At 41.6% G+C, this 24,970-nt stretch overlaps 1 protein-coding gene across 1 annotated transcript in view; it reads right to left on the bottom strand.

Annotated features, from left to right (window-relative positions):
• Positions 1 to 24,970, bottom strand: part of MTHFD1L (methylenetetrahydrofolate dehydrogenase (NADP+ dependent) 1 like) — a 139,007-nt gene that overhangs the window by 57,551 nt on the left and 56,486 nt on the right. The window contains exon 20 of the mRNA XM_026044411.1: positions 22,428 to 22,539. Coding sequence (XP_025900196.1) covers positions 22,428 to 22,539 — 112 coding nt within the window. The remainder of the gene's footprint in view (positions 1 to 22,427; positions 22,540 to 24,970) is intronic.

Genomic DNA, 24,970 nt, shown 5'->3' with positions numbered 1-24,970 from the left:
CTTTGCATCAAGGAATTCTCAGACATTAGTGTAACAAGACTCAAAAAAAAAACAAATTATGCACAACTACAGTGTGTGCCTGGCAATGTACTCTTACTAAAGTCACAAGTAGAAGATTATCTGCATAGCACTGAAGAGACTGCCTTCATTTAAATTTGCTCTGATTTGCCATATATCAATTATTTCAGCTGCCTGTTTCAAGTTCTATTTCAGGAAGACTGAGGGGTTTTTTTTTCTTATTAGATGAAGACGAGCATATGGCCTTTCAGAAAACCAATGGGTTAGCTCTCCCGCTGGTTGAATGTATGCCACTATAAGTACTTCCCACCCATATTTCTATACGTGTGCACGCACCTCCCTTATTCCAGAGAGCTGATACATCCCCAAAACATCACTCAGCTTGCAAAACTTTGTAAATCGACTCCTCCCTCTCTCCCTTCGGCAGTTTTGACACTGCTGCCTCGATGGGGGCTTGCACGATGCCCATAAAACAGCCGGGCCCTTGGAAACCTTTGTGGGGATCGGCGAGGCCGAGCTGGAGGTGCCGCTTGGAGGACCCGCTCTGCCACGGAGCGGGAAGCAGCCTCCCGCTGGCAGCCGAGGTGCCCCAGGAAGGCCCGGCCTTCACGTGGCTGCTCCCCCATCCCAGCCCTTTCCCAGCCCTCGGCCTGGGCCCGCGCAGAGCTGCTCTGATGGAGGAAATGGCGCCCGTGGGGCCGGGGAGGAGGCAGGGCCAAGCACGCGAGGCGGAGAGAGCAGAAACCTCCTGAAACAGCAACCCGGCAAGTGCCCGCACTAGCATGCCCTGAATTTATTGTCATGAGGATATTATCTCTTTCTGAATAGCCCTAAGAAAAACAGACATTTCAAACACGGAACGGCCCCCCCCCCCCCAAAAAAAAAAGTTTACCCAAACATAATATTTCACAAGAACAAAGCTGTTGTGAATGTAAGTCATATTAGACGCAGAGCCAACGATCACATTTCCAGTAACCCCATTCCTCTTCTCCAGTCTTTTATGTGGCACAGCATGATTAATGAGAACTCTGAGTCAAGAATATATAACTATGATCAATCTTTAACATAAACAACAGATAAACTACCAAGTACTTGAGAGGGTGGGAAAATAATTTGTCTCTTATGGAGATTGCCATCATCTATACATAGCAGTCTCCTAATTGGCTTCCAAACAAAGTTTCCAGGGAATTAATACTTTCCACGCCAAGCCTTTTAAAGAGTCATTTTTTTTTTTCTACAGATGTGGGATGTCCCTTTCTGTACTTTGCAATGTGAAGAAAGCAGAGATTTCAGGCTTCCAGGGAGCAAGGGAACATTTCTCCTAGCACTTCACGGCTCTCAGGAAGGTGCCAGACTTCCTTTATGTGGCTAGAATAAGCTAAGAAGCCAGAGCAAACACCCAGGAAAGGTGTGCAGGGGCACTGGTCTGCTTAGCTCTGCATATTCTTCTTTTTATTCTCTGCAGTGCTTTCACTTGATATGGAAACACTGATGTACCTAAACTTGACATATGCAAATAATCTCAATCCTACACCAATACCAAGACCTATATCCTATACCAATATTTAAATATGAACACTATAGCTCATAGAATGTGATTTCTTAATTTAAAGCGGAGGAAATGGAGAGAGGCACATCAGAGCTTTCTCCAGTATAAGGAAGGAAGCAGGATGTAGTATAAAAGCTGCCTGGATGGAAGCTACCAACTCCACTTTATTTCCTCTGAGGAATAGCAAGAAGACAGAGCAATATGCCCAGCCATTGTATTTTAAAATTTTTGTACTGAAACGCTTAATACAACTGCTTGTAGATTGTTTCCTGCTTCCAAATTAGAGTGAAGAAAAAAACGTTCCAAAGAGAAAAACAAATACAGAACAGGGATGGGAAGGATCATGGGAGTCTACATTTACAGATTAACTACTTTAAATTAACAGCAGAAATTGCAGGTAACAATTCATCCATGTCATAGCTACCATTTCTAGTATACGATTCACCAGCAAAATGTAATTACTGATTACAGGTCAACTAAGGAGGATTACGGCAACAAATCCAGTCCCACGCCTGGCTGTGAATTCCCAATGCCTTTCTTGTACTGGCAAAACCAGGCAGTGGCCTACACAGGAACTAAAAGAGGATTTTCCAGGCATAATTTTCGGCCAGTACGACACTCTGAGCTGGTTCCTTGCACAGTTATATAAAGGGCAAAATCTAATTCTACACATACTTGTTGTTTACATTTTAAGCTTCTATTTTATGTCCTAGGGTATCATAAGAAGCATTAGAGTGCTGATTAAATACTAAAATTATATAAATCAGTACTGTACTACTACATTATTTTTAATAATGTCTCAAGGTCATCTAGCAATTAATATGCATGTCTATATCAAAAGCAAGCTCAGTCAGATTTCTCCAAAAATTCCATGCACAAATGATCCACCTGAGAGTCAGGAAAAGTCAGGTTCATTCTGATACATTAGGGTTAAGCAGGGAATCTTGTTTCAAATCACCATTAGGCAAAGTACATTGAATTATAGAGTGCTCAGCAGGTCATTTATTTAACTTATACCTCACTCAGTTCAGCTCCCAAATAACCCATAAACCATAGCTTTAGTTCAGCATAAGAAACTAAAACGTCCAGGCTAGGTACAAAAAGGGGTAAGTAGGAGCTCATTAAGCATATGGAATCAGGCAAAAGAGATGATGAGAAGTCTGTCAGGTCACATAAAGTCAGAGCAGGAATTTCCTTTCTGTACAATAGATGTTGTTTGCTCAAGTCCCTAATTCCACTCTGGCGTTCAGGCAAATGAACAAATCACTCCGACAGTTTTGTTTCTCCTTTATAATTACCGCAACCTCCTCGTCACAGAATTATTGCCCCGCCAAGCACATCTGGGAATATTTTATCATCTATGCATCACAATAGCTTAAATAGTCAGTATCATGGTTTAAGCAGCTAATCACATTTCATAGTCACGCTTAATAAAGAAATGCAATTTTCCTCCACCTAGAAATACATCTATCATATTATAACTGTATAAAATGGTTCCACACTAGCTTCACATACTGCTTAATCCCTTCATATAAAGTGTTTTATTTATCTGTTTTTATGCAACTTCACCCACAATACAATTTCATGCAAACTGAGGCTAGCTTGTAGTGAAACTAGCTTCTCTCCAGTCAGCACTTTCTATCAGCAAATCAATGTCAAAACAAAACATTCCTGCTGTGAAGGGCCAAGTCAGAAGTGGGCACACGAGGTGAAGCTTTAGGACAAGAACCGTGAGCCTGGATTCCTGAACAATGTCAAAGGAAATGGAAACTCCGAGCTGCTCGCTGCCATTTACTCCCCACCACACAAACATATCTGCTCTGGTGCAGCTGTCTGCTGGTAACCTCAGGAAAAGAAGAGTTCAGAGTCACAGAAGCACGTGAACTGTGAACCTGGAGCTCGAGGCACGCTAGCTGTGAAGTACTGATACGTTCTTGTTTAAGTGAAAAATATAAAGGTGCACAACTGCCAAGATAAACTAGGATGCTCAGGGTTTTATCTAACAGGATATCATATTTTTCTTAGTACAGCTAGGGATGAATAAAGCAGATGTTTGTCCATTCTGACTCTGGCAATTTGATGGGAGCTTTCACTATTTTGCCTGACCTTGGAATGTAACTGACTTTTTTCTTCTAACTCTTTTTGCCTTTTCCTTCATCCTTTTTTCTTTTTCTTTCTTCTTTCCTTTTCCTCCCTCCCCATTTTTATTATTATTATTAAAATGGAGGGAGTTTTCCTGCACATTTTAGTTCTGATGCAGTATCAGATGCCACACCACTCTGAGGCACTTGCTGCTACCACCACTGGATACGAAGTCCAACACAGCCTTAAGGCAAGAAAACAGCATGTAACTATACTAAGGCTGATCATTTTTCATGTCGTGAAGTAAAGAGTTTGTATTTGCTATCAAAGTTTTATGCTGCTGTGGCAGCCTTTGTTTTGAGCAAGACAATAGCAAAAATACATGCCATTCAATATGGGAAAACTTAATTTCTTCAAGATAATGGGTATTTTTCTTTGCTACAGAAGGATGCCATTGATGTATATGCCCAAAAGTAAGGACATCGGACATTTCTCAATATTGAACATTGATCCAGACTTTTGACTGAACCAGAAGACCCTGGAGTTTGTGCAAACCCCGGATGTATGACACTTTAAACAGCTACCAATGACTTTTCTTTTGCAAGAAATCCTGACCAAAATAATTTTTTTTCTCAAAAAGTTGTATGACAACAAAGTTGTGTTCAACAGTTGATTATTCAGGCAAGCCCCTTTTTGTGTGCAAAGCACCCAGACAGCAGCCCCCCTGCAAACACCCCCAGGAGACAGACTACAAATGCTAGATCTCTGGTTCTGCAGACTCAGCCTCTGAGAAGAAACCCTCAAGATCCAGCTGTCAAAACTTCTTCTGATAAAAACTTATTTGGAAAAAAACATCTGGGAATTTTCAACTTTTCCACACTATGCAGTATGTTAGCTAAAAAACAAGATTTACACTAAAGCAACCTGCCATTGCCCCTCAGTGCCCATAACAGCTCCACTCCTGCTGCCTTCCTCCAGCAGGATTTTTTCCAGTCCCAGGGAGTCCCGGACCTCATCGCACTGCCACTGTCTCCTGGAAGCACACAGTGCCCAGGGCACTCAGCTGTCGCAAATACACCCCACCCAAGATGCCAGCACCTTTGGGATCCTCTAACAACCTACATTGGTTTTTGGTCAGTTTTTTTTTCTACAAAAAAGTTGAATTTCATCATTTTAATGCAAAACATTTGCATTGGAAACCTAAGGGTATACATAATTTCTTGCTGTTTCTCCTTTTAAACGCAAATTGCTTTTAGAAAGGCTGTACTTTCCAAGAGCATCCCCTACGCTAAACAAAGCAGTAGGCACAATGACTCATGCACATTACTCCCAGTACAGAGACAGGCAAACAGCTGGAATAAAGTCCAGCTTATTTGCGACAAGCTCGAGGGCTGGAGATACCCCTTAACTCTTGATTATCTCACAATTAGGAATACGATTCCCCTTTGTGAGCTTCATAGGCCTGCTTTTATGTACAGGCTGCTATGCTGGAATTGATATTCAAGGGGAAAATAAAACAAAACTGGAAAAATTCAGGGGCTGGTGGGCACAAAACAGCGAGATCTGCTCATCTTCACAGCTCTGAAGTGCTGTGAGGCGCATTCCAGCACTGGCTCAGGGCACAGCTCTGCACTGGGGCTGAACCAAAAGAGTCTTGCAAGAGTCTCGCATCAAATCTGGCATGCTGAAAGGGGGAATATTTTGGTGCCCTCCTCATTTCTCCACGTTTTGCCTATCCCTGTCCCTCCTTCATCATCCCCAAGAGGTTTTTCATCGAAATATAAACTGATCTAATTTGCTAGATTAAAAAAAAAAAAAAACAGGAAAACACTGAACTTTTTTTTTTTTTCCTACTGGATGAGATTACAACGCATTTCTGTGTGTCCAGACAAGCATTTCAACATGTTCAAAGCAAGCACTGAAAGTACACAAGCAGGAGCGGAGGGAACAAATGCCACATTTTGCAAGTGATAAATTGTTAACTCACCCTTTACCACCTTGTCAAACTCTACTATGCTGAATGCAAAATTTGATGCCTCCTTGCAGATCGCTAGCAATGAGCTCATTATTTAGATTTATTACTAGAGATAATTAGGACATCTTATGAACCACAAACAAGTCATTCTAGAAGAAATAAAGTGAATTTTAAGTGGCTTCATGGGCTACATGTTTCTCCAAAACCCTCTGCTAAGCCTGGTGGGTTTTACAACCATTTTTTCTTAATTCCTTTGTCCCTGTGAGGACCCATTACTCACGGACTAAGTGTTGGTCTCTGACATGAATTGTAATGCATAGCTGAACACCCTAACCAAATATAAACAGTTCCCTCTCTTGAAGCTTTCTCAGTTATAGTAATTTAGAAAGCTGCACTGGTAGCCAGAAAAAAAAAAAAATCAAACAAAAGAACCGTAGATTTTAGGTTGCATGCCTTTGCCATTCACAGCACGTTTCTTCTGAGGTAACAAGAGTATCCTTTTGCTCATAAGACAGATGACCATGCCCTTAAAATGGAGCACCCTTAATGGCACAGGAATAAGGCAATTACATTGCCTCATACTTAAAGAGATCGTCATGGCCTTTGGCAAAGAATTATTACCTTTCTGGTAATTAAAAAAAATAAAATCTCACCACTTTCGACTTAGAATTGCATGCAAGGAATAATTAACAGCAGGGCTGATGGATCTTCATTGTCCTTTTATAATTCCTGAACTGCAAGGAGCACGTTAACTTACTGCACCTGCAGGATTATCCTCGTTGCTTAAAACAAATCTCATTATACCTAGCTCATGTTTGTCTCTAGGCATCTCATTCCCAGATGTTCATTTGCTTTCACTTGTAAAGATACAGTTGGCTGAAATTCCAGCCACAAATACATCTTTCATCAAACTCTAGTCGCTCTCTATTGAGCTCTCAAACTTTGGTCCTTCCTACTCCCCTAGAAATACATTTGGAACATGTTTCAAAAAGCCAAACTACAAACACTTGTAAAACACCAACTTCAAACGGCAGGCAGAAAGCCTACAGATCCCTTCCCTGGAAAGGTCCTACCTATTCCAAATGGCCAAGAATTAACCTCTCTCTCTTAGCACTGATAGGGCATTGGTTCAGCAAAGGGGAGACGGAAAATCAGGAGTTTATTCTCAACACAGACAGTGAAGGTTTCACCCGGACACCAGCGCTCCGTTTCCAGCCTGTGCACAACGGGAATCTTCCTCCTCGGAGGAAGGGCAGCTTCTGTTCCTGCTTCATTCCACCTGATTTTTGCCATCAGACAGAATTTCTCTCCTTTTACAGTTGGTCTGGGCCATGACAGAATCAACACTATCATTGACGAAGCTACTAAGCTTTAGAAAAGCAAGGAAAAGGGCACCTCCTGGCACGCAGCCCCATGAAGAACAGCATTCCAGGGCACTCGCAGCCTGCCTCGGTGAGAAACGGCCCAGGGAATTGCCTGACGTAAGGGCTGTAAATTACCCTGCACGACTGCGTTAGGAGCTGTTTGCTGGTGAAAGCCTACGGGGTGAGCAACACGTGTTTCAAACAGGGGCCCAATTTAAGATATCAAGAATACATGGCACTAGCTATTGTCAGGAGTGTTCTGGGGAGGAAAAAATGCTTAGAGGTGAGAATATACAGCATGAAGAACAGCAAGTAACAAGCAAGCAACAGAAACACAGCAAGAAATAACCGGTGCTGCAGGCCCACAGTACTACAGAAGTTCTGTAAAATATCCATATGCATGAGAAATGTAGCATGCGCAGTTCTGGAAACTTTGAGGGCTTTTCGAGTTAAACACTACTACATGTTATGCAGATAGGTATTAGTTTGGTTTTAATAATGTATTTTTTTTCCTGATAAATAGCACAAAACCAGTATTTGATCCTCCACTGAAAATACAGGATTATTGTCATGTGTCAAATTTAATAAAAAATAGGTGACTTCTTTTTTTCTTCTGTATTTTTGAATGAGGAAAGAAGACTAAACTGCTTAAAATCACTGTGGAAAGTAACTGTCTACAGAGTCATACGTTTGCTTATATATATGTATTCGCTTTTATGTTTCTTACAGAAAGCATCACAAGGCAAGCAAAAATGCTAAGGGCACTCAACACCAAATCCCAGATGGTGAACAATTTTCCTATGTGGATTTTCTCGAATAAGAACACCAACAGACAGAACAAATCAAACCAAACCCTAATTCCACTAGCTTACAAGCCAAATCCTTTCAGTTAAGTAAATGGCTTAGCCATGAGCAATGTCCAATGTGAATTTCTCCACCCAAGCCAACCATAATTCATGTAATCAAGGCCCTTTGCAAACCACCCATTACCATTTCTGAAATATTGACACACTATTACTGGATTCCCCTTTAGTCAGTATGACAATCTGTGAATATATTTTTTTTCACTTCCTAACTGTACATCCTTTTGTCATCACGGTTGCTCTTTTCTCCCTCGATCGCCTCATCATTTTGTCGGATGAGGAATGAAAAAGTGCAAAAGGGCCCCAAACTGCCCACTGAATTCCAAGCGGGCCGCAGGAAGAGCTGAACCTGCTGCCCGGGATTTCCGCCGCCTCCAGGGAGCTCTGCTGGAGCAGCTGGAGGCAGCGGAGAGGCAGCAGCCTCCTGCGTGCCAAGCACCCGCTGGGACCCTGCGTAAGGGCTCCCTGCCGGCGCCAAGCTGCAGCTGCGGGACGAGCACGTGGCCTTACTGCCGCGGGAAGCAAAGCTGAAGAGTTTGCACTGATCAGGTTCAAAAAGGCTGCCAGCAGAGCAAGTCAGGTGGGAAAGGGCCAGCAAAAAGGCATGCTGCATAAAGGCAGATAAGTTTGCCGAAAGTTGAACGATAGCTGCAAGCCACAGTTTTTCAATATTCAATATTTTTATATTTCAATCTATCTTTTCTATCAGATTGCATGAACTTAAATGGCAAAAGGTGAAATACCCATAATGACCCATACCATACAACTGGAATTGCAAACTTCACTCTTATGTACCATTTAAAACATTAACTTTTTTAAAAAAGACATATTTTAGATAATCAATCTCTTAACACTTTCAAATAACATCAACATCTGACCTTTAAAAGCATGCACAAATTTACACAGTTTGGCTGTCTGCCAAAGCTTTTCCCATTAATGGATCATACTAGCCATATATAATCTAGTATTATTATCTGTAGCCTAATTAACATCTTTAGAAATGGTTAGAAAAAAGAATTATGTATGTCCCTACTAGTGGATTCTTGATATTTTTATTTAAAGCTGTTCATACCAGGGAACTAGATTAGATATGTAAGTAAATCTAACTTAAATTTTCACCAAAAAGAAGTAATGTCTTTTTTTCCCTGTTACAATTTTATTGACATTCCTAGCATAGATTTTTTTTTTTTGAAAATCAAAAAACAACAAATTGGAAGTTAACATAATTTCTGAGCAGATACCATATTATCTTTTTTACAAAATACCTTCAAATTAAACTTTAGGATTCCTCTGGGTGTGCATTTCTCTTCAGGGACTATATGAAGAGCTACCTTAACCATCTTCCCCAAACCCTGACATTATTTCATGAAGGCTGGAATAGCTCTGGACCAGAAGAAAGAATTTCCGAGGTCTAATCTCAAAGGAGACAAGGCAGCTTTGAAAAATTCTTTCGGCTTCCTCTGATTATACACACACAATTGATTCTTGAAATGTCTATTAACTGAACGCACAGTGTGTGTGTGCATGGAATACCATTAGAAAACAGAAAATTAATTCTCTTAATACAAAGTGGTGCATGAAAACTCCACCAATTATAATTGCAATCATCAAGACTCACAAAAGACACATGTATGTCCTTTTGAGATTTTATATTCCTGTTGACTTTTGTTGTTTCTTGAAGATTAAACCAATGCTTTGCAAAACAGAGACAATCATCCCCCATGCTTCTACATTACTAACAGCTTTAATTTTAAAGCTTTCAGAAAACAAATCACTCCTGCTTACAGATTCAGAACACTGCCTCAGAAAATGACAAGCAAAAGGTTCCTCCAATATGATGAAAATATCTGCGCAAACCAAGTTCTCATGCAAGTAGCCCATAAAAAGAACATTAGATTTCAGTACCAAATAGTTACTGTTAAAATATAAAAAAAAATGAATAAAGGCTTTTCATTCTTGAATGACATTTAAAATAAACCATCCACTACAATTCAGTCTCAGTAATGTGACTTGAACTCTTTATGCACACCATGCCTTGCTGACCCTTGCTAAAGGGTGTAAAGTCAATACGAAATACTCACAAATGGAGAGAGAAAGATGAGTTTCCTGCCAAAAAACCCTAAACAAAACTAATGCTGTTAACAAGGGAGCCTCCTTCTATTTTCCTTGCCAAGTGATGAATTAAGAGAACTCCTTAGCATATATTAGGTTTTACTGTACACTTTTTTCCCCCCCCTTAAGATTAAAACAATACAATCAGTAGGTAACAAAAAAAAAAAAAAAAAAAACAAAACCAAAAAGAATTGCTTATTTGCTGTTTTATTTGTTCAACTGTTTACGGGTTGAAATTTTAAATTAGCTAAGATTGCTAACATGGGCAGTACAGAAGACACAACATCATCAATTTCTATTCAGTAGAATGCTACTTTATTTATTAGAAACTGGGCAGTGACTCGGCTTCCTGAATGAATGACAGATCCTTCCTATTTATTTTTACCTCTCGATAACTGTCCTGGGATGAAGAACAACAGACTGGCTTCACCAGTTGCACAATCCATACTTCTAATTTATGAATGTCACTGCTGGAGGAAGGAGCTGTGTTAAACTCTAACGTGTGGCAGAAGAGGTCAGCACACAAAGCATTAAAATACCATGTCAGCTTGTCAGTAAATTCCTGACACGTGTTTAAGTACAGGCAGCTGCTGTGGCCCTACAAGTGGGACGCCCCGTTAGCGCAAAGCTCCTCTTACACTAGTGTTCAGCACCTCATTTAAACTGGGGTGAGAGACAGCTCTTGCCCCTGAGAAAGTTTCTAACCCAAATAAGCAACTCAAAGAGGAAGGAGTTACACAGGCAGCCACGAACGCCAAATTATTTGCCTAAGGCTGCAAAGCAAGTCAGAAATGGAGTCAGTAACAGGACCGAGACCTGCTCATGTGCAGAAAAACAAGAATGGTGCCAGTTTGAGCAGTTCTCCCTGCTCATCTTTTACCAGGCAAGAACGAGGCCAAGCGCAGGTCTTCTCTGGCACCGTTCCCCGAGTGCCCTTGGGAGGCTCTGGTCGGATCCAGGCCCTGATGGCCAGGAGGACCCTTCACACCACCACCGTTCAGGCAGCTCATATGATCCCCAGTCAGGGATCCCCCTTCCCAGTCAGGAAGGGCTCAACTGCAGCGCTCTCCTGCTCTCAAGAGCTACAAGAAGAAAATGCAGCTCTCTCAAGGAGGCACACACGCTAAATCCTGTGCTTGCTTCTAGCGCAGCTCATTTATGGTTTGACACTCTATTGAGGACATTACTTATATGTAAGCATGCGATTTCACACCTCTCACTCTGAGAGAAAATCCTTTCATCCCTTGGCCAGTGAGGTACAGAGCAGGATCCGCCACCTCAGTAGTTTCATCACCCAGCTGGGCCATGCAGCCTCGTCATTATTCTGTAACAGATCCTCCTTACTTTTCAAAATGCTTCCCTCATATTGAATCACCCCACCCATGAATTCCAACTCCTCTCAATGTACTGCCCAATTAAAAGATGTCTGGTCTTCCGCATGGCATCTGGCCCGAGAACAGCGATAACTGCAGCTCATTAGGAGGAAAAGCATTCACATATATCGTTCTGTCACCCTGCAGGGTGGACTTTTTGAGCAGAGGATACATAACCATCAATAATACCAGCACTAAAGAAAAGAAAAGACAGACTTGCGACACAGGCGAATTAATCTTAGAGCATGCAAAGAAAATTAAAATAAATATCAAAGGCTCTTTGGCCACTTTAGTGAAAAAGCAGTAAGTAAAGTAAGGCTACTATTCATGAAAGACAGAATTAAAATTAAATTCAAAAAAACCACAAGAGCTGAGTGCACTGGACTTAGCAGTTAAGAGCAAACCAACAATTCCTAACTCCCAGGAGAAAATGAACATAAGCCCTGTATCAGCATTTTGAATAAAGTTCATTTGGCTTTCTACCTTGTAACTGAAAAGTATCAAGCTTGCATGTAGTACTGTAAGAACAGTGGGGGAATCCGAGTGACAAGAGGCCTGCTGGTTTTAAAACATATTTTGAAGCAAGAAAAAAGAAAACCCTAAAATTCCCCTTTGTTTCTCACAGGCAACTGGATCAGACACAAACCTTTGGTCAGTAAGGAAAATGTGATGAGATCTCATCAATGGCTCATGGCTTTCAGAAGCCCTAAGAAGCATTAAGAAGCATAAGAAGCATCGAGACAATCAAAGAATCACTGTAACAAAGCAGAGAGAAAAGATTATTGGGCTGAGGATAAGCACCAGCACAGTAAGAATGGCTTTGCAAAGACTGGCTGGGTCACTTGCTGGGTCACTTATGTGGAAAAAAAATGAATACTGTAAAAGGTACGGAGGGGAAAAACAACAACAAAAAAACCTACACAGATAAGTTGTTTTATAGGAACAGCAAGTCTAGCCCAGAAAAAGATTTAAATAGCTGTGCTTGTTTAGTCAGGCAGGATAAAAAATAATCACCAGAGAAAGAATAATCTGGAATAGCATGTTACAGAACAAAAGCAAATGAGTCCAAACTGGCCACGGAAGCTAAGCCATCAGTAGCAGCAAGAGTTAAAAATCCAAGCTAGTTTAAAACTGGATCTCAGTCAGATTATGAAGGAGATCATCTGATATGCTTGTTAGGGAAAGCAGAGAAGTCAGCTAAATGACTGATGATTTATAATCACATGTTCTTTTATTCCTGTGAATTGCCCCTCATCATTCTGGATATCAACAACGGATTTGGGAGAGTACATTTATACATACTTTGCTTACTGACAGAAGGCCAAGTAAAAATCTAACTCTCTTGTAGATTTATTTTCTCTTTAAAAGGGGAAAAAAATTTAAATCTCACTAAGAGACAGTTAGCAATTTGGGAGCTTTCTCTTCAAAACAGTATTTCAAGTCAAAGCTCTCATTATTGGGCAAAACATCTCTTTTACTATGTTTACAGTGACAGTGTAACACTAATGACAAGAACAACACTAATTAGGCATCATTCAACAGTTCATGATCAATAGATGATCAACCATGCACATTTTTTGGGTTCAGCTTTGTGTACTTTGCAAGCTCCCAAACTAGTTCAGCTCTGAAATACACCAATGACACAAGGTACCAGGTCAACAGCAACAAGGACAACAGTTCTAGGACACAAAAATATGTAAGGCTGCCCTCTGCTACCCACTCTTCCTTCCAAAAAGCTTTGTTTTGCAAAGTATCCTGAAGATCAAAATTGTCTACAAGAAAAATTTGCTTTATCAGAACATTCTCAAGGTTTTTAAATACATAAGTAAAACAAAAAGTATGATTTTTATTCTACATAAAAATTCATAAGTTATTTCAAGTTGATTTTCAACTCTTCCTGAAGTTCTACATCACCTGTGTCACCTGACTTTCAATGAGAGCAAGTGATGTATGATTTGCACCCAGGTTATTAGTGACAGGGAAACAATTAAGCTCAGCTTTCAGGGACCTTGACTTTCTGAAATAAAGTACACCTGGGATGTGAATGGAGTTCATTCGCAAGTGAAGAGCAAGGATTCACAGTGTGGATGATCTAGCAGTAGCAATAATTTGCTATTTGTGGTACCACTGCTGTGTCTTGTGCTATTAGGCCATAATTACAAGTGTCTCACAGCAATAGTAGCTAAGGCAGCATCACCTTTCTCCTACAGCCCAGCTGCCTCAGCTAGGCTAGCTCAGCTACTCAAGAGCTGCACTATCCATGGGACCAGGGAAAACATTTTAAAGTTTTGTATGTCCTCAACTAGTGCACTCTGGACAGCTAGTCCAGAGTGGTGTCAACAACAGCTCCTTTGATAATGCTGTCAAAATGCCCTATTATGAAAACATAGCTACCTTGTCTTAACACTTAAACAAGAAAAAAAGCACTTTATTCAAACAGCAGAATGCCATGGTGGCACTACATTTTCTTTCTTGTGAAAGTAAGGAGGATGGAAGAAGTCAGAAATAGAACTGAACAAGGTAAAAGGCAGCTCGATGGAATCTGAAAAATTAAAGCTCCCCACAGGATCACCACATGGGCTGTGCTTCTAGTCATATCAAGCAACAAAAAAATTAAAACATAAATCCTTGAACTCAACAGTTAAATTTAATATATCGGATGTACTGCTGGTGCCAAAAGAAGTTTAGCCAAAATATTTAGGCTTTATTTCCTTTTAAGGAAAAAGAGTACTACCACGATACTACTGAAGATTATTCATTTCGTTTATTAAACATAGTATTTTTTTTATAAGGTGGTTTATAAACTTCTGTTAAACAGTGTCTGCTCTGAAGGTAGGTATGGATACCCCCGAAACAACTCTGTATGGGCTGAGCCGATAGCTGGTGCAGCAAATGTCATTATTTTGCTTATTCTAACTGGAGTACTAGTGCAATAAAACAAGTCAATTATTTAGCTTATAAAATGTACTGCTTCTACTTAGATTTATACCATTAAAAATGTCTAGGAAAGTCTTTCAGATGTTAACTAAGTAGAACAACTAAGAAAAAGAAATGTTTGTTAAGACAGCAATAATTTGCAATAATCCTCCTCTTATGCTATCTCAGGAGAGAGAGTTGCACATGACCTTATCTAATGATGTGTTCTTTCAGTGCAGATTGGGAGGGGTTTATGACGAGGAAGTAAAGCAACTGCAATGTGTAGTCCCAACCTTAAAAACAAAGTTCCTAAGCAGTCTGGTTTAGATTTCTAAAAACATAGTGACGGTTTACTGCCCCCCTCTCTGATTTATAACTCTTCTCCTTAGCTGAAACACTTTCAAGAGATTAAAGAGACAGATGGAGCAATCTGCCGAATAGTTCATTGCAGTTTCTGACACGCTGCCAAATCTGACCCAGGGAAGCCCCCTTTGCCTTGTTTATCCTCTAAACCTTCGAAACCTGAAGAAGAAGAGCAGTTCATCCTCTCTATTCACCTTAGCAGAACGTTAAGAAAGAATCTGGCTGATGCAGAAAAGGAACTTGGAGGGCTTTTTTTTTTTTAAGGTATTTTGCTGAGTGGCACAGAGAGGTGAGACCCTGACAGTGTCAGCTGTGTTAAGTGTTTACCCCTTCCTGAACATCCTGTCACGAATGAGTGACCAGCTGTGTCCTGAACTGATGGAGTTCCCAAAGTTCCCCTTTCCTTTTCCATAGGTATCTCCTTTCCCCTCTTAGGAAGGCTGCCAATACACGTGCCCACCAGAATAAGGACTGCAAGAAAGCTTTGCCCGCATGGCATGCCTGAGCTGTGACTGCTCGGAACGGGTTCTGTAATTCAGTCTTCTCCATTTCTGCACACACCCATTGCTCCTAGTGAGAGGTTTGAGACAGAGAACTGAGGGTCCCATCTTTCTCTGCACTCCTCTGGCGAGACATGCTTCCTCCTGCAAGCCGACAGCATCCATAGCATCGGTCAAAGCACACACAAACTACACCAGAACTACATCTCCTTTCCCCCATCCTTAGAAACTATCACAGAAAAGGAAATTGCTGGGTGAACAACATGGGGATGTCACTGCAACATAGTTGATAAATGTAAACAATTGTCTCTATCCCCAGACTCGCCAGCTCCATGTCAGTAGGCACCTACTGCGTCTTTCCCTTCAATTTACTGGCAAGTCTTTCTAGGACACAGACTGTACCTTTTTGTTCTACATTTATATACTGTTTATGACTAACAGCAGCTCCAATACGCTTGAATCCATACACTGCCTCCTCAGCTCTTGAAGGGGGGAGGCAGAGCCTGTCTCTTTAAGAGCAGTCAAGAAATTTCACATTTCTTTTGAAATCTTTATTCTCTGTAGTGCAGCATTTTATGTAGCAAAATACTATGAAGTGTACTTGCCTCCTTAAATTGTGTGATCTTACAGTTAAAATCAAGCATTTCATAGAATCATAGAATGCTTAAGGTTGGAAGGGACCTCAGAGGTCATCTAGTCCAAACCCCTTGCTCACACAGGGTCACCTAGAGCACGTGGCACAGGGCTGCATCCAAGTGGGTTTTAAAGATCTCCAGGGAAGGAGACTCCACAACCTCCCTGGGCAGCCTGTTCCAGGGCTCTGTCACCCTCACTGTCAAGAAGTGTTTTCTCAAGTTCCTGTGGAACTTTTGGTGCCTCAGCTTGTGGCCGTTTCCCCTAGTCCTATAGCTGGCCACCACTGAAAAGAGGCCGCTCCCCTCCTCACTGCCTCCCTTGAGGTATTTATAGACACTGCTCAGGTCCCCCCTCAGCCTCCTCTTCTCCAGGCTGAACAGGCCCAGCTCTCTCAGCCTTTGCTCATAGGGCAGATGTTCCAGGCCCCTGATCATCCTGGTAGCCCTGCGCTGGACTCTCTCCAGCAGCTCCACATCCCTCTTGTACTGGGGAGCCCAGAACTGGACACAGTACTCCAGATGTGGCCTCACCAGGGCTGAGTAGAGGGGGGCGATCACCTCCCTCGACCTGCTGGAGATGCTCTTCTTAATGCACCCCAGGATCCCGTTGGCCTTCTTGGCCACCAGGGCACACTGCTGCCTCATGGTCAACTTGTGGTCCACCATGACGCCCAGGTCCCTCTCACTGGGACTGCTCTCCAGCAGGTCCACCCCTAATCTGTACTGGTGTCCAGGGTTATTCCTCCCCAAGTGCAGCACCCTGCACTTGCCCCTGTTGAACCTCATGAGGTTTCTCACCGCCCAGTCCTCCAGTCTGTCCAGGTCCCTCTGGATGCCAGCAGAGCCCTCAGGGCTATCAGCTACTCCTCCCAGTTTGGTATCATCAGCAAACTTGCTGAGGGAAATTTTCATATGTATTACTATTTTCATATGTATTATTATTATGAATTTCATATGTATTATTGGTTGTGTTGCTCCAGACACAGAATTTCTTCTTTTTCAGAAACAAATATTCATTTAACACAATCATTCTAAGCTAGACAGCTAGAGATGGGGTTAATGTTCCTTTGCTAATACTGCCATCTGAAATGACCAAAATCTTCCCAAGTAATACTCAGAAAACCATGGAGGAAAGAAAGGGCAGAGAGAGGTAATTTCAGAGCAGTATTTTTGACCAGATCAAGATAGACTGCCCTTAAGTGTGAAATAAGAACAAGGAGAGCACAAGGAGAAATTGGGACAAAATCACAATTTCACAGAAGCAGAAAATTTATCCTCAAGGCTGCAGGAAAATAACTTCAGTTGCAATTTATGCCACATTTGGTCCTCCGCATTAGCTAGCTTGGGAGGACTGGCCTTGAGCCTGGCATTGCTTCTGCATCAGAAGACAGCGTGTAAAGAAATGCTAAGGGAGAATGAGAGAATCTGACGCCACAAAGGAAAACAAAGAAGAAATTATCATCTAAATGCAGATGCATTTCCCTGCTCAGTCATCAACATGGGACTTAGACTAAGTGCCCAGCTCCTTTCCTGGGCACTTTGTGGAACGTTGTCCTGTGTTGCTGTTCAAAATGTAACTCCAGGCACATGGCAGCAATTCAGAATCAGCTTAGCAAGCCAATTTAGGCAAACTTTCACACAAAGGGGAAATCAAATGCCAGAAGGGGATTGCAGGCTGCTGCCAGAGGGGATTACAAGGCGTGTGAGGGACTGCCACGCTCCGAAAGCGGCAGCAAAGATGACTGCGTCCCATCTGTGCAGGGCTTCCCAGGGCTCTGCACTGTGCTCCCCATGGCTGCACAGCCCACGAGCTCCTCACAGGAGCCAAAACACGGCTTTCTCTTAGCAAGGGAGCTTCAAATGAGAGCAAAAGGACTCTGAATTGTCAGTAGATAACAACAAGGCAGGGCAGAGTGAATGGTGGAAATAAACTAAAGGGTTTAGGCAATCTTTAGCTTGCAAGGAGGGGACATCTGAAACCAAAGCAGGAAATGCCTCCAGTTAGTTCACATTCTCAATAGGACTCAAGAGTTGGGTTTTGTTTAGGTTTGCTTTTTCATCCACATTGTCTACAATATTGTTAGCCAGCAAGACTCAAAATGCACAGCAAGAAGAAAGGCCAAGGGCCATAGTGTCCAATTCCATGTGCAGAGTAAATAGAAAAAACAGGCAACAGAGTATGCATGCAAGAGAAAGAAAATAAAGCTTAAAATAAATGCTGAAAGACAATTTTTGAGAGCTTTTGTGCCATGGCTACAGAACAGGGTCACAGAAACAGTGGGACACGCACAAATGAGACTAGTTTCTCACTGCTGTCTGTCCCAAATCACCCTCCCCTGCTCCAGCTCTGGTGTTTTTGTGACTCTGGGCTGAACTGCTTCTGTGTTAAGTCAGCAGAAAACTAAGCCAACAAAAAGGGGAAGAAGTTTCTGCTGGGATGTCGTGCACAAACCCTTCTGTGCAGGCTGGGAAAGGAGACAGGCTCAGCTGCTGTGGCACTGCAGCCTCAGGCTGATTAACTATTGTGCTCACAGCTCCAAACTAGACCATAATTTTACAAATATTTATTTTGGGAAAAGAAAAAAAATAAAATCACCACCACTGGCTTATGCAGCATAGCTCCTCTTCCTCTTGCTGCATGTGCAACTGCCCAACCTGTGTGTGTGAGGGGAAGGAAGGAGTTTTTTTTTTTTTTTGTTGTTTTTGCTTTTAATCAAGACCAGTTTCCCAGTTTGATTTATCATGTAGTTCCATAAACAGGTGTGTTGGCAAAACCAAGGGGTTGCACTGGACTGGAAGCAAGCAGCTGCAGGGAGGAGGTACTTAAACCATCACTGAGAGAAACAACATGGAAATATTTGTGAAACTACATTGCAAGTTCAGGCCATACTGTCCTGTCAGCTCAGCCCAGACACCTTACAGGAGACAGTTCTGCTCTGAAATAACTAGGACTTCACATTATAATAATAATAATAATAAATATCAGAAAAAGTCAGTCCCTGATCCCTACATTCAACACAGCAAATAATTTCTCGTGTCCCTGCTTTGGGTACAGCTGCAGAAGGTCAGGAGCCAAACCAAGAGCTCACTGTCCCCAAAATGCCTCTCCTGGCCTTGAAGTCTTGCCCTCCACCTTGTGCTATTTCCACCACCACTTGGGATTCTTTCACAAGCTTATGCAGCCTAGCAGCGTGGCAAAAAATGAAGTGAAATCACTCAAACAAGAATATAATGAGTGCCAGGATCCAGTGCTAGGAAAGGACTGGGACTGCACAAGAACCAGGTGAGGCAAGAGAAAAATGCGCAGAAGTGAAAACTTCTGCTTCTAACTGGAGGGAATAACTGAACTGCTTCAGCTCCTTCCAGAACTGCAGCACAGCTGCCTTAAGCTCCTGCTGCCAGCACTACCTACAGGAATGGCCTTCCACACCGAGTTTCCGTGGCACTACGGTGTTCAGACAAACACCGCACACAAAATATGATAAAATCAAGTTTCCAGATATTCTATTTTTTGCTGTGAAGCTTCACAAGGCTCTGAGCTCTCTATTTGGATTACTCACAGCAGACTAGTGCACATTTTATATCCATCACTTTAGACTTAATTTGGGTAGAGGCAGACAGTAATTAATAAATCAGCAGTGCTCCGTACATTGCCTGTCAACGTGCTCTGTTTATAAGAGACAGTACCTTTTTTAAACAGTAAAGCTTTCAGTAAATAAAGCCATTAGAACAACCGTTTTCACTGTGACTACTTGCAAACTGTGTTTAGGTAGGCACCAAGTCATGCTCAAGTTCCTTGCTCAGCTCACAGAGAGGCTGTCTCATTTTGATGATAGTTTCATGAGAATTTGTTTTGCATTATAAAATCAGGAAGGGCCCTCAGCTGCCAGCACATGAAGATGAAGGTGAAGGAAGAAATGAGGATGAATGGCAGCTCTGCTGCTCTGGCTTCCCATAGAGGAACCAGGGCCAAGGACAAACAAAGCAGAAAAGGAGTGTTATAGACAAAACAGGTGGATAAAGCAAAAGAAAGTAAGTAAAAGGTATGAAGTGTAGGGATGTGCTTGCAGTGGCTGAGGGAGACATTGAATGGATAGGAGTCCAAACCCACAGCAATTCTTTTGGGCTCCAAAACTGGATCAAGAGGACTGTGGACAACTGGCTTCCATTGACATGATACAAACCAGACTTCCTACCTGAAAAGGCTGCCTACTGGAGAAACAAAGTCACTGGATTCAGGCTACAAAAAAATGTTAATCACTCTCTCACTGCTTTTTGTTGCTGCCAGACAGCAACAAATGGTCATAGTGGAATACTGATCCATTTTCTTAAAATCGTAAAGGTATTCAGAATGCAAAATGTGCTCACTTTGAATGGATAAATATTACAGGGAAATGAAGACATGTTTTAGCTTTGCAACACCAATACTGGTGGGGGTGTGGAAAAAAAAGGCCCTTATTTGAAGTGACAATGTATTTAAAAAGGATAGACAAATACACAACACATACGCAGATGACCTTGAAAACCTCATGTGACATAACCTTGTCTGCAGCACTTCCTTTTCTTATGCAGTGCAGTATTTCCTTGGTTATTATAACCAGATATAGGAGGTGAAGGGAAAATACGCAGCCTAACTCTTCTCAAGAATGCTCTTGCTAACAAAACATGCACACACATGTCCAACAATCTTTGTGTATTATATTGAATCAGGAGGACAGAGTGAACAAAAGTAACTTGAGTCACTACCAGTGTTAATAATATTCCACAAGGATTTAAAAATGATTGTGTGCACTTTGATATGCTTTAGCAAATTAAAGAGAAAAATAGTAATTGTTCAAGGCATAAAAGAAGAAAGGACTTTAGAAGTTTACTCCTATAAAGATCAATAACTAGAAAAGAGAAAATAGTAAATAAATAAATATTAAAAAATAAAGGTAATGAAATTCAGATAAACCAAACAATTTCTACCTGTTGCACATTTTTGTTGTTATCCAGAGAACAGTTAACAATGCAACCAATCATCTCAGCCTCTCTTGGATTACCAATGAAACTGAATAGAATAGCATTTCCAAATAATTTCATTTTCTTTGTCATTCAGGGCATCTATGTAGGTGTGTGTGTATATACAGAGTATACCCTATAGTAGGTATGACATAAGCATGTACATAGGGCTTTCCCTTAGTGAAGAGGAAAGCCCCTATTTCACATTACCATACCTCTTCAAAAGCACCGTTCCACGGGTAATGAAAGCTCAATTTTAGGATAAACTTCAACCAACCTGGCCTGCTTCCTTCTCTCCACTGTTCTTAGCTGCACATTCTTCCCATCACGTTCACTCCAGCACTAGCAGTAGTGCAGTTGTGGTAAGGCAGCTCAAGACAGCTCACCCACCTGAAAGCTCATCACTTTTTCTCATTGGATTATGATACAGTTCTTAAGCACTTAAGACTATTTAAACTGGGAGTGCTCTGCTCCCTCTTTTCTCACTCTACTTTCTTTTATATATGCATTTCCTTGAAATGCAGTTAGCAGGGTGCTCAATGTAGAGAAGGAGGAATGGTTGAAAAAATGCAAAAATCAGTTACTGTAATATGTTAGTGCCCCTTTTATTTCATTAAAACTGAAGTATAAAAACACAAAAAAATATTTATAACAGCTATAGCTCACTGTTAAATACTTGATCACAGCTTTGTTTTCTCTGCCATGCTACAGAAGACCCCCCAAGTTTCCTGCTCTAGAATCATACTGTTACAGTTCAGATTCGCAACGTGGCAGGGTATTTAAACAGCAACTCTTCTCTAAAGCAAACGTCACTAATTAGTGCAGCGCCGGATGCAGGATGCTTAAGCCTCCTGCTAAAAACAGTTGTTTACATATGTAAGAATCTCAAGCATCTGGAAGTCAGCACCAAAACCTCAGCACCCAGACTCTAAACCAAGCCGAGTTCTGACTCCCATATTAGTTTCAGTCTGATTAGTCTGAGATAGCTTCAATTTGAAAGTATTGGCTGTGCATTGAGGATATATGAGGCACAGTGCAGATATAGCACTTCCTTGCAAACAAGCCCTAGTCTGTTCTGGAACCTTCTGTAGGAGCTTTGTAGGGAGAACTACCAACCGAAAATCATCCATCCACTCACTTGCATTCACAGGGAGATGACAGCCTCATGGGGAGGTTTCACAGTGTAGTTGGACCAAACTAATGGCTCCCTGCCACCAAAAGAGGCTGTTTCACTCTTCTTCTTTTGCCATCTCCCTTCTGCTCGCAGCCTTGTTGTCCCTTTGTGCTGGCTCTGGAGCTTATCTGACCCCGATTTGGTTTCACTTGCCAAACTGGCAGGGAAATCATCCAACAAAAAAGTAAATAGTTTCTGTCAGATTAGCAAGAGGGATCAGACAAATACTAAAACAAGGAAGCACAGGACACCTCTTTCAATGTAATCAAGTCATTTAACTGGCTCTGCTATTTTGTGGAACCTCAGACAGCGATGAGAACACTGAGACAAGGAGTGGTAAGAGAAACAGTGCTTTTTTCTTTTTAAAACACATTCATTTTAAGATCATTATTATTAATATAACATGGAATAGCACTCCCACTACTATATTACACTTTCGTTTACATCATTGTTTGCCAACTTACCAAAAAATCATAATGTAATAAATAAAACAAGAACTTACCAACAAATCCTTTTTCTCCAACTAATTTAAGGGCGATTTTATCTGCCAAAACTGAAGAATTCCCATGTGCAATATTAGCAAAAGGTCCAGCATGAACAAATACTGGTGTTCCCTAAAGAAGAGGAAAATATGTATATATATTTCTAATAACATAACAGAGAACCAAGAATGCTACATCAATAAGCACATGCAGACTGACCAGAATGCTATACAAATCAAAAATGTACATAACAAATATAGTTGGTCCATTTTAAGGCACGCATCACGTACCTGAGATACCACCTCAATTGTCTTATTACAAAAGACTTAAATAAATCATACTAATGCTTTTAAAACTGCCCCAGCTACTGAAAGAAACGTTAGGAAAACAGCTCTGGATTATCTACATCCACGTTCTTCATATTCAACACAGTTGGGATTTGGAGCTACTGCCAAACCTCAACATTTCAGGCAAGCTACTGTGCAATCTTTCTCAATTTTTGACCAAAAATACCATTTAAAGAAGATAGGCTGCAGGTCACATCCAACACCCTCACAAACCACAACATACTTCTAATCATACAATAAAAGCTGTTAGGTGACTTTTTTTTCCCCCTGCACAGTTATTTAAAAAAAGAACCTTTAAAGGCAAAAAATGACCATGCCCACCAGGACTCCCAGGTCCTCCTCTGCAGAGCTGCTCTCCTGCAGGTCACCCCCAGCCTGTGCTGGTGCCTGGGGTTATCCCTCCAGAGGTGCAGGGCCCTGCAGCACCTGACTTTGCTGAACTTCATGAGGTTCTCCTCATTCCTTCTGAATGGCAACACAGCCCTCTGTATCCTCAACAAGGATGAGGATACCTACCTTGCTGAAGGTTCGCTACCTACCTTGCTGAAGGTTCACTACAACCCTTCATCCAGGACACTGATGAAAGAATTAAACGGTATCTGACCCAGTATTGAACCCTGGGGATCACCAGCAGCTACAGGCCTCCAACTTGCCTAGATTAGACATCCAGAAATTTTGTAGTCAAGAGGCCCTCTCCCACTGCCTAAGTTCAAATCCAGTATTAAACTAGTACAGAATGATGGTTCCCTAGGAGTTCCATCAGAAAAGGAAAAAGGGGGGTGATGTGAATGGTCTTTTTACAATGGCAATACTGAAGAAAAATAGTTTAGGGACTGGAGGGAATGAACTCCAGGAGAACTTTTGAGATCCTCTGGCCCACCCTGTATAGACAATGAAGCCTTCTTAGATCAACTTCAGCAACTGTGATCAGTCCATCCAACCTGCTCTACATAACGCCACTTATTTTCATTACTCTCTTAGTAAGCTGTAAGTGCAAAAAAGCACTGGTTCAAGGATGTATTATGCTGTTTTCCATACAAGAAATGTTATTATTGGAGTTTTGGTTAAAGAAAATAAACTCTGAGTACCAATAAATATCAGAATTATCTGGCTTATTGCCATCCACTCCTCCTCTTTTCTGGGGGGTAGCTCTTCACATGTAAGCATGAGCAGAGCCTCACAGAGCTGCCACACTGCAACTACAAAGAGCTGTCCTGCACGGCAGCTGCTCTGTGACACACCGTATAAATAAATGTTAAACATTAAGGGATCACTTCACAAGGAAACTAATTTGTCATGACAAACACAGATAAACACTATGAAATCATTTTGTATATTTTAAACTAATCTCGACTCTACAACATTAGATGCAAAATCTACTGCGGCCTGCAGTTTTTATAGGGGCTAGCATTCCCTGCCATGTTTCTCCCTTCAAGATTTTACTGTCATAAAACCGTCAATCACTAACTCCTTGAGGGAGGAGGGAGTGGCAGGGCTGTGATGGAAATCAACCTGCCTCCAAAAATCAACCAGCCTCTTAAAAAAAATTAAAAAAAAAAAAATTAAAAAAAAAATGTACACATCAACTCACCCATAAAAAAAGCATTCATACGTAAGTTGGCAGTTCAGTTCTGTGTGGAATTGGCATTCAGTCATTTCTGATTTACGAACCTATAATTCAGTCATTTCTGATTCTGAACCTATAATTCAGTCATTTCAGAAATTCAGTCATTTCTGATTTACGAACCTATAATCCTTTCTCCAGCGCATGCATGCGCTCCCATAAAGCTAATTTGCTTTATGCACTCCCATAAAGCTAATTATGGTTTGCTGAGCTGGCTGTTCTTTTCGTGTATTTCACAGGCTCCTTAGAAGCAACTCCTCAGATTGCTATAGGCCACAGCTTGAAGAACACCCCTCTATAGGATCTTCTCAAGATCACAGAAAGGAGTCAACAGGGCTGTCGCTGGAATGGCTTCTTTCACCTGCTGCTAACAACAGACACTGCTCCTGCAGATCACCCCAAATTAACTGCCAGTATGATCTAGAAGTCACCCTAAAGATCTCCCGCTGTCCCTTCTCAGGGACTCTTTTTACCATTCTCCAGTGCTACTGAGCTGCAAGACCTGCCTCAGCGAGCAGTTTCATCCCTCCTTGCAGGACAAGTGCCCACAAGTGCACACTCAAAGCTGCATCTATGTTTAGTGCAAGCATAT

This window comes from Nothoprocta perdicaria, unplaced genomic scaffold (genome assembly GCF_003342845.1).
Source record: "Nothoprocta perdicaria isolate Ctin4 unplaced genomic scaffold, notPer1 scaffold_36, whole genome shotgun sequence".
NCBI lineage: Eukaryota > Metazoa > Chordata > Aves > Tinamiformes > Tinamidae > Nothoprocta > Nothoprocta perdicaria.
This window is presented reverse-complemented; position numbering and strand designations above follow the sequence as displayed.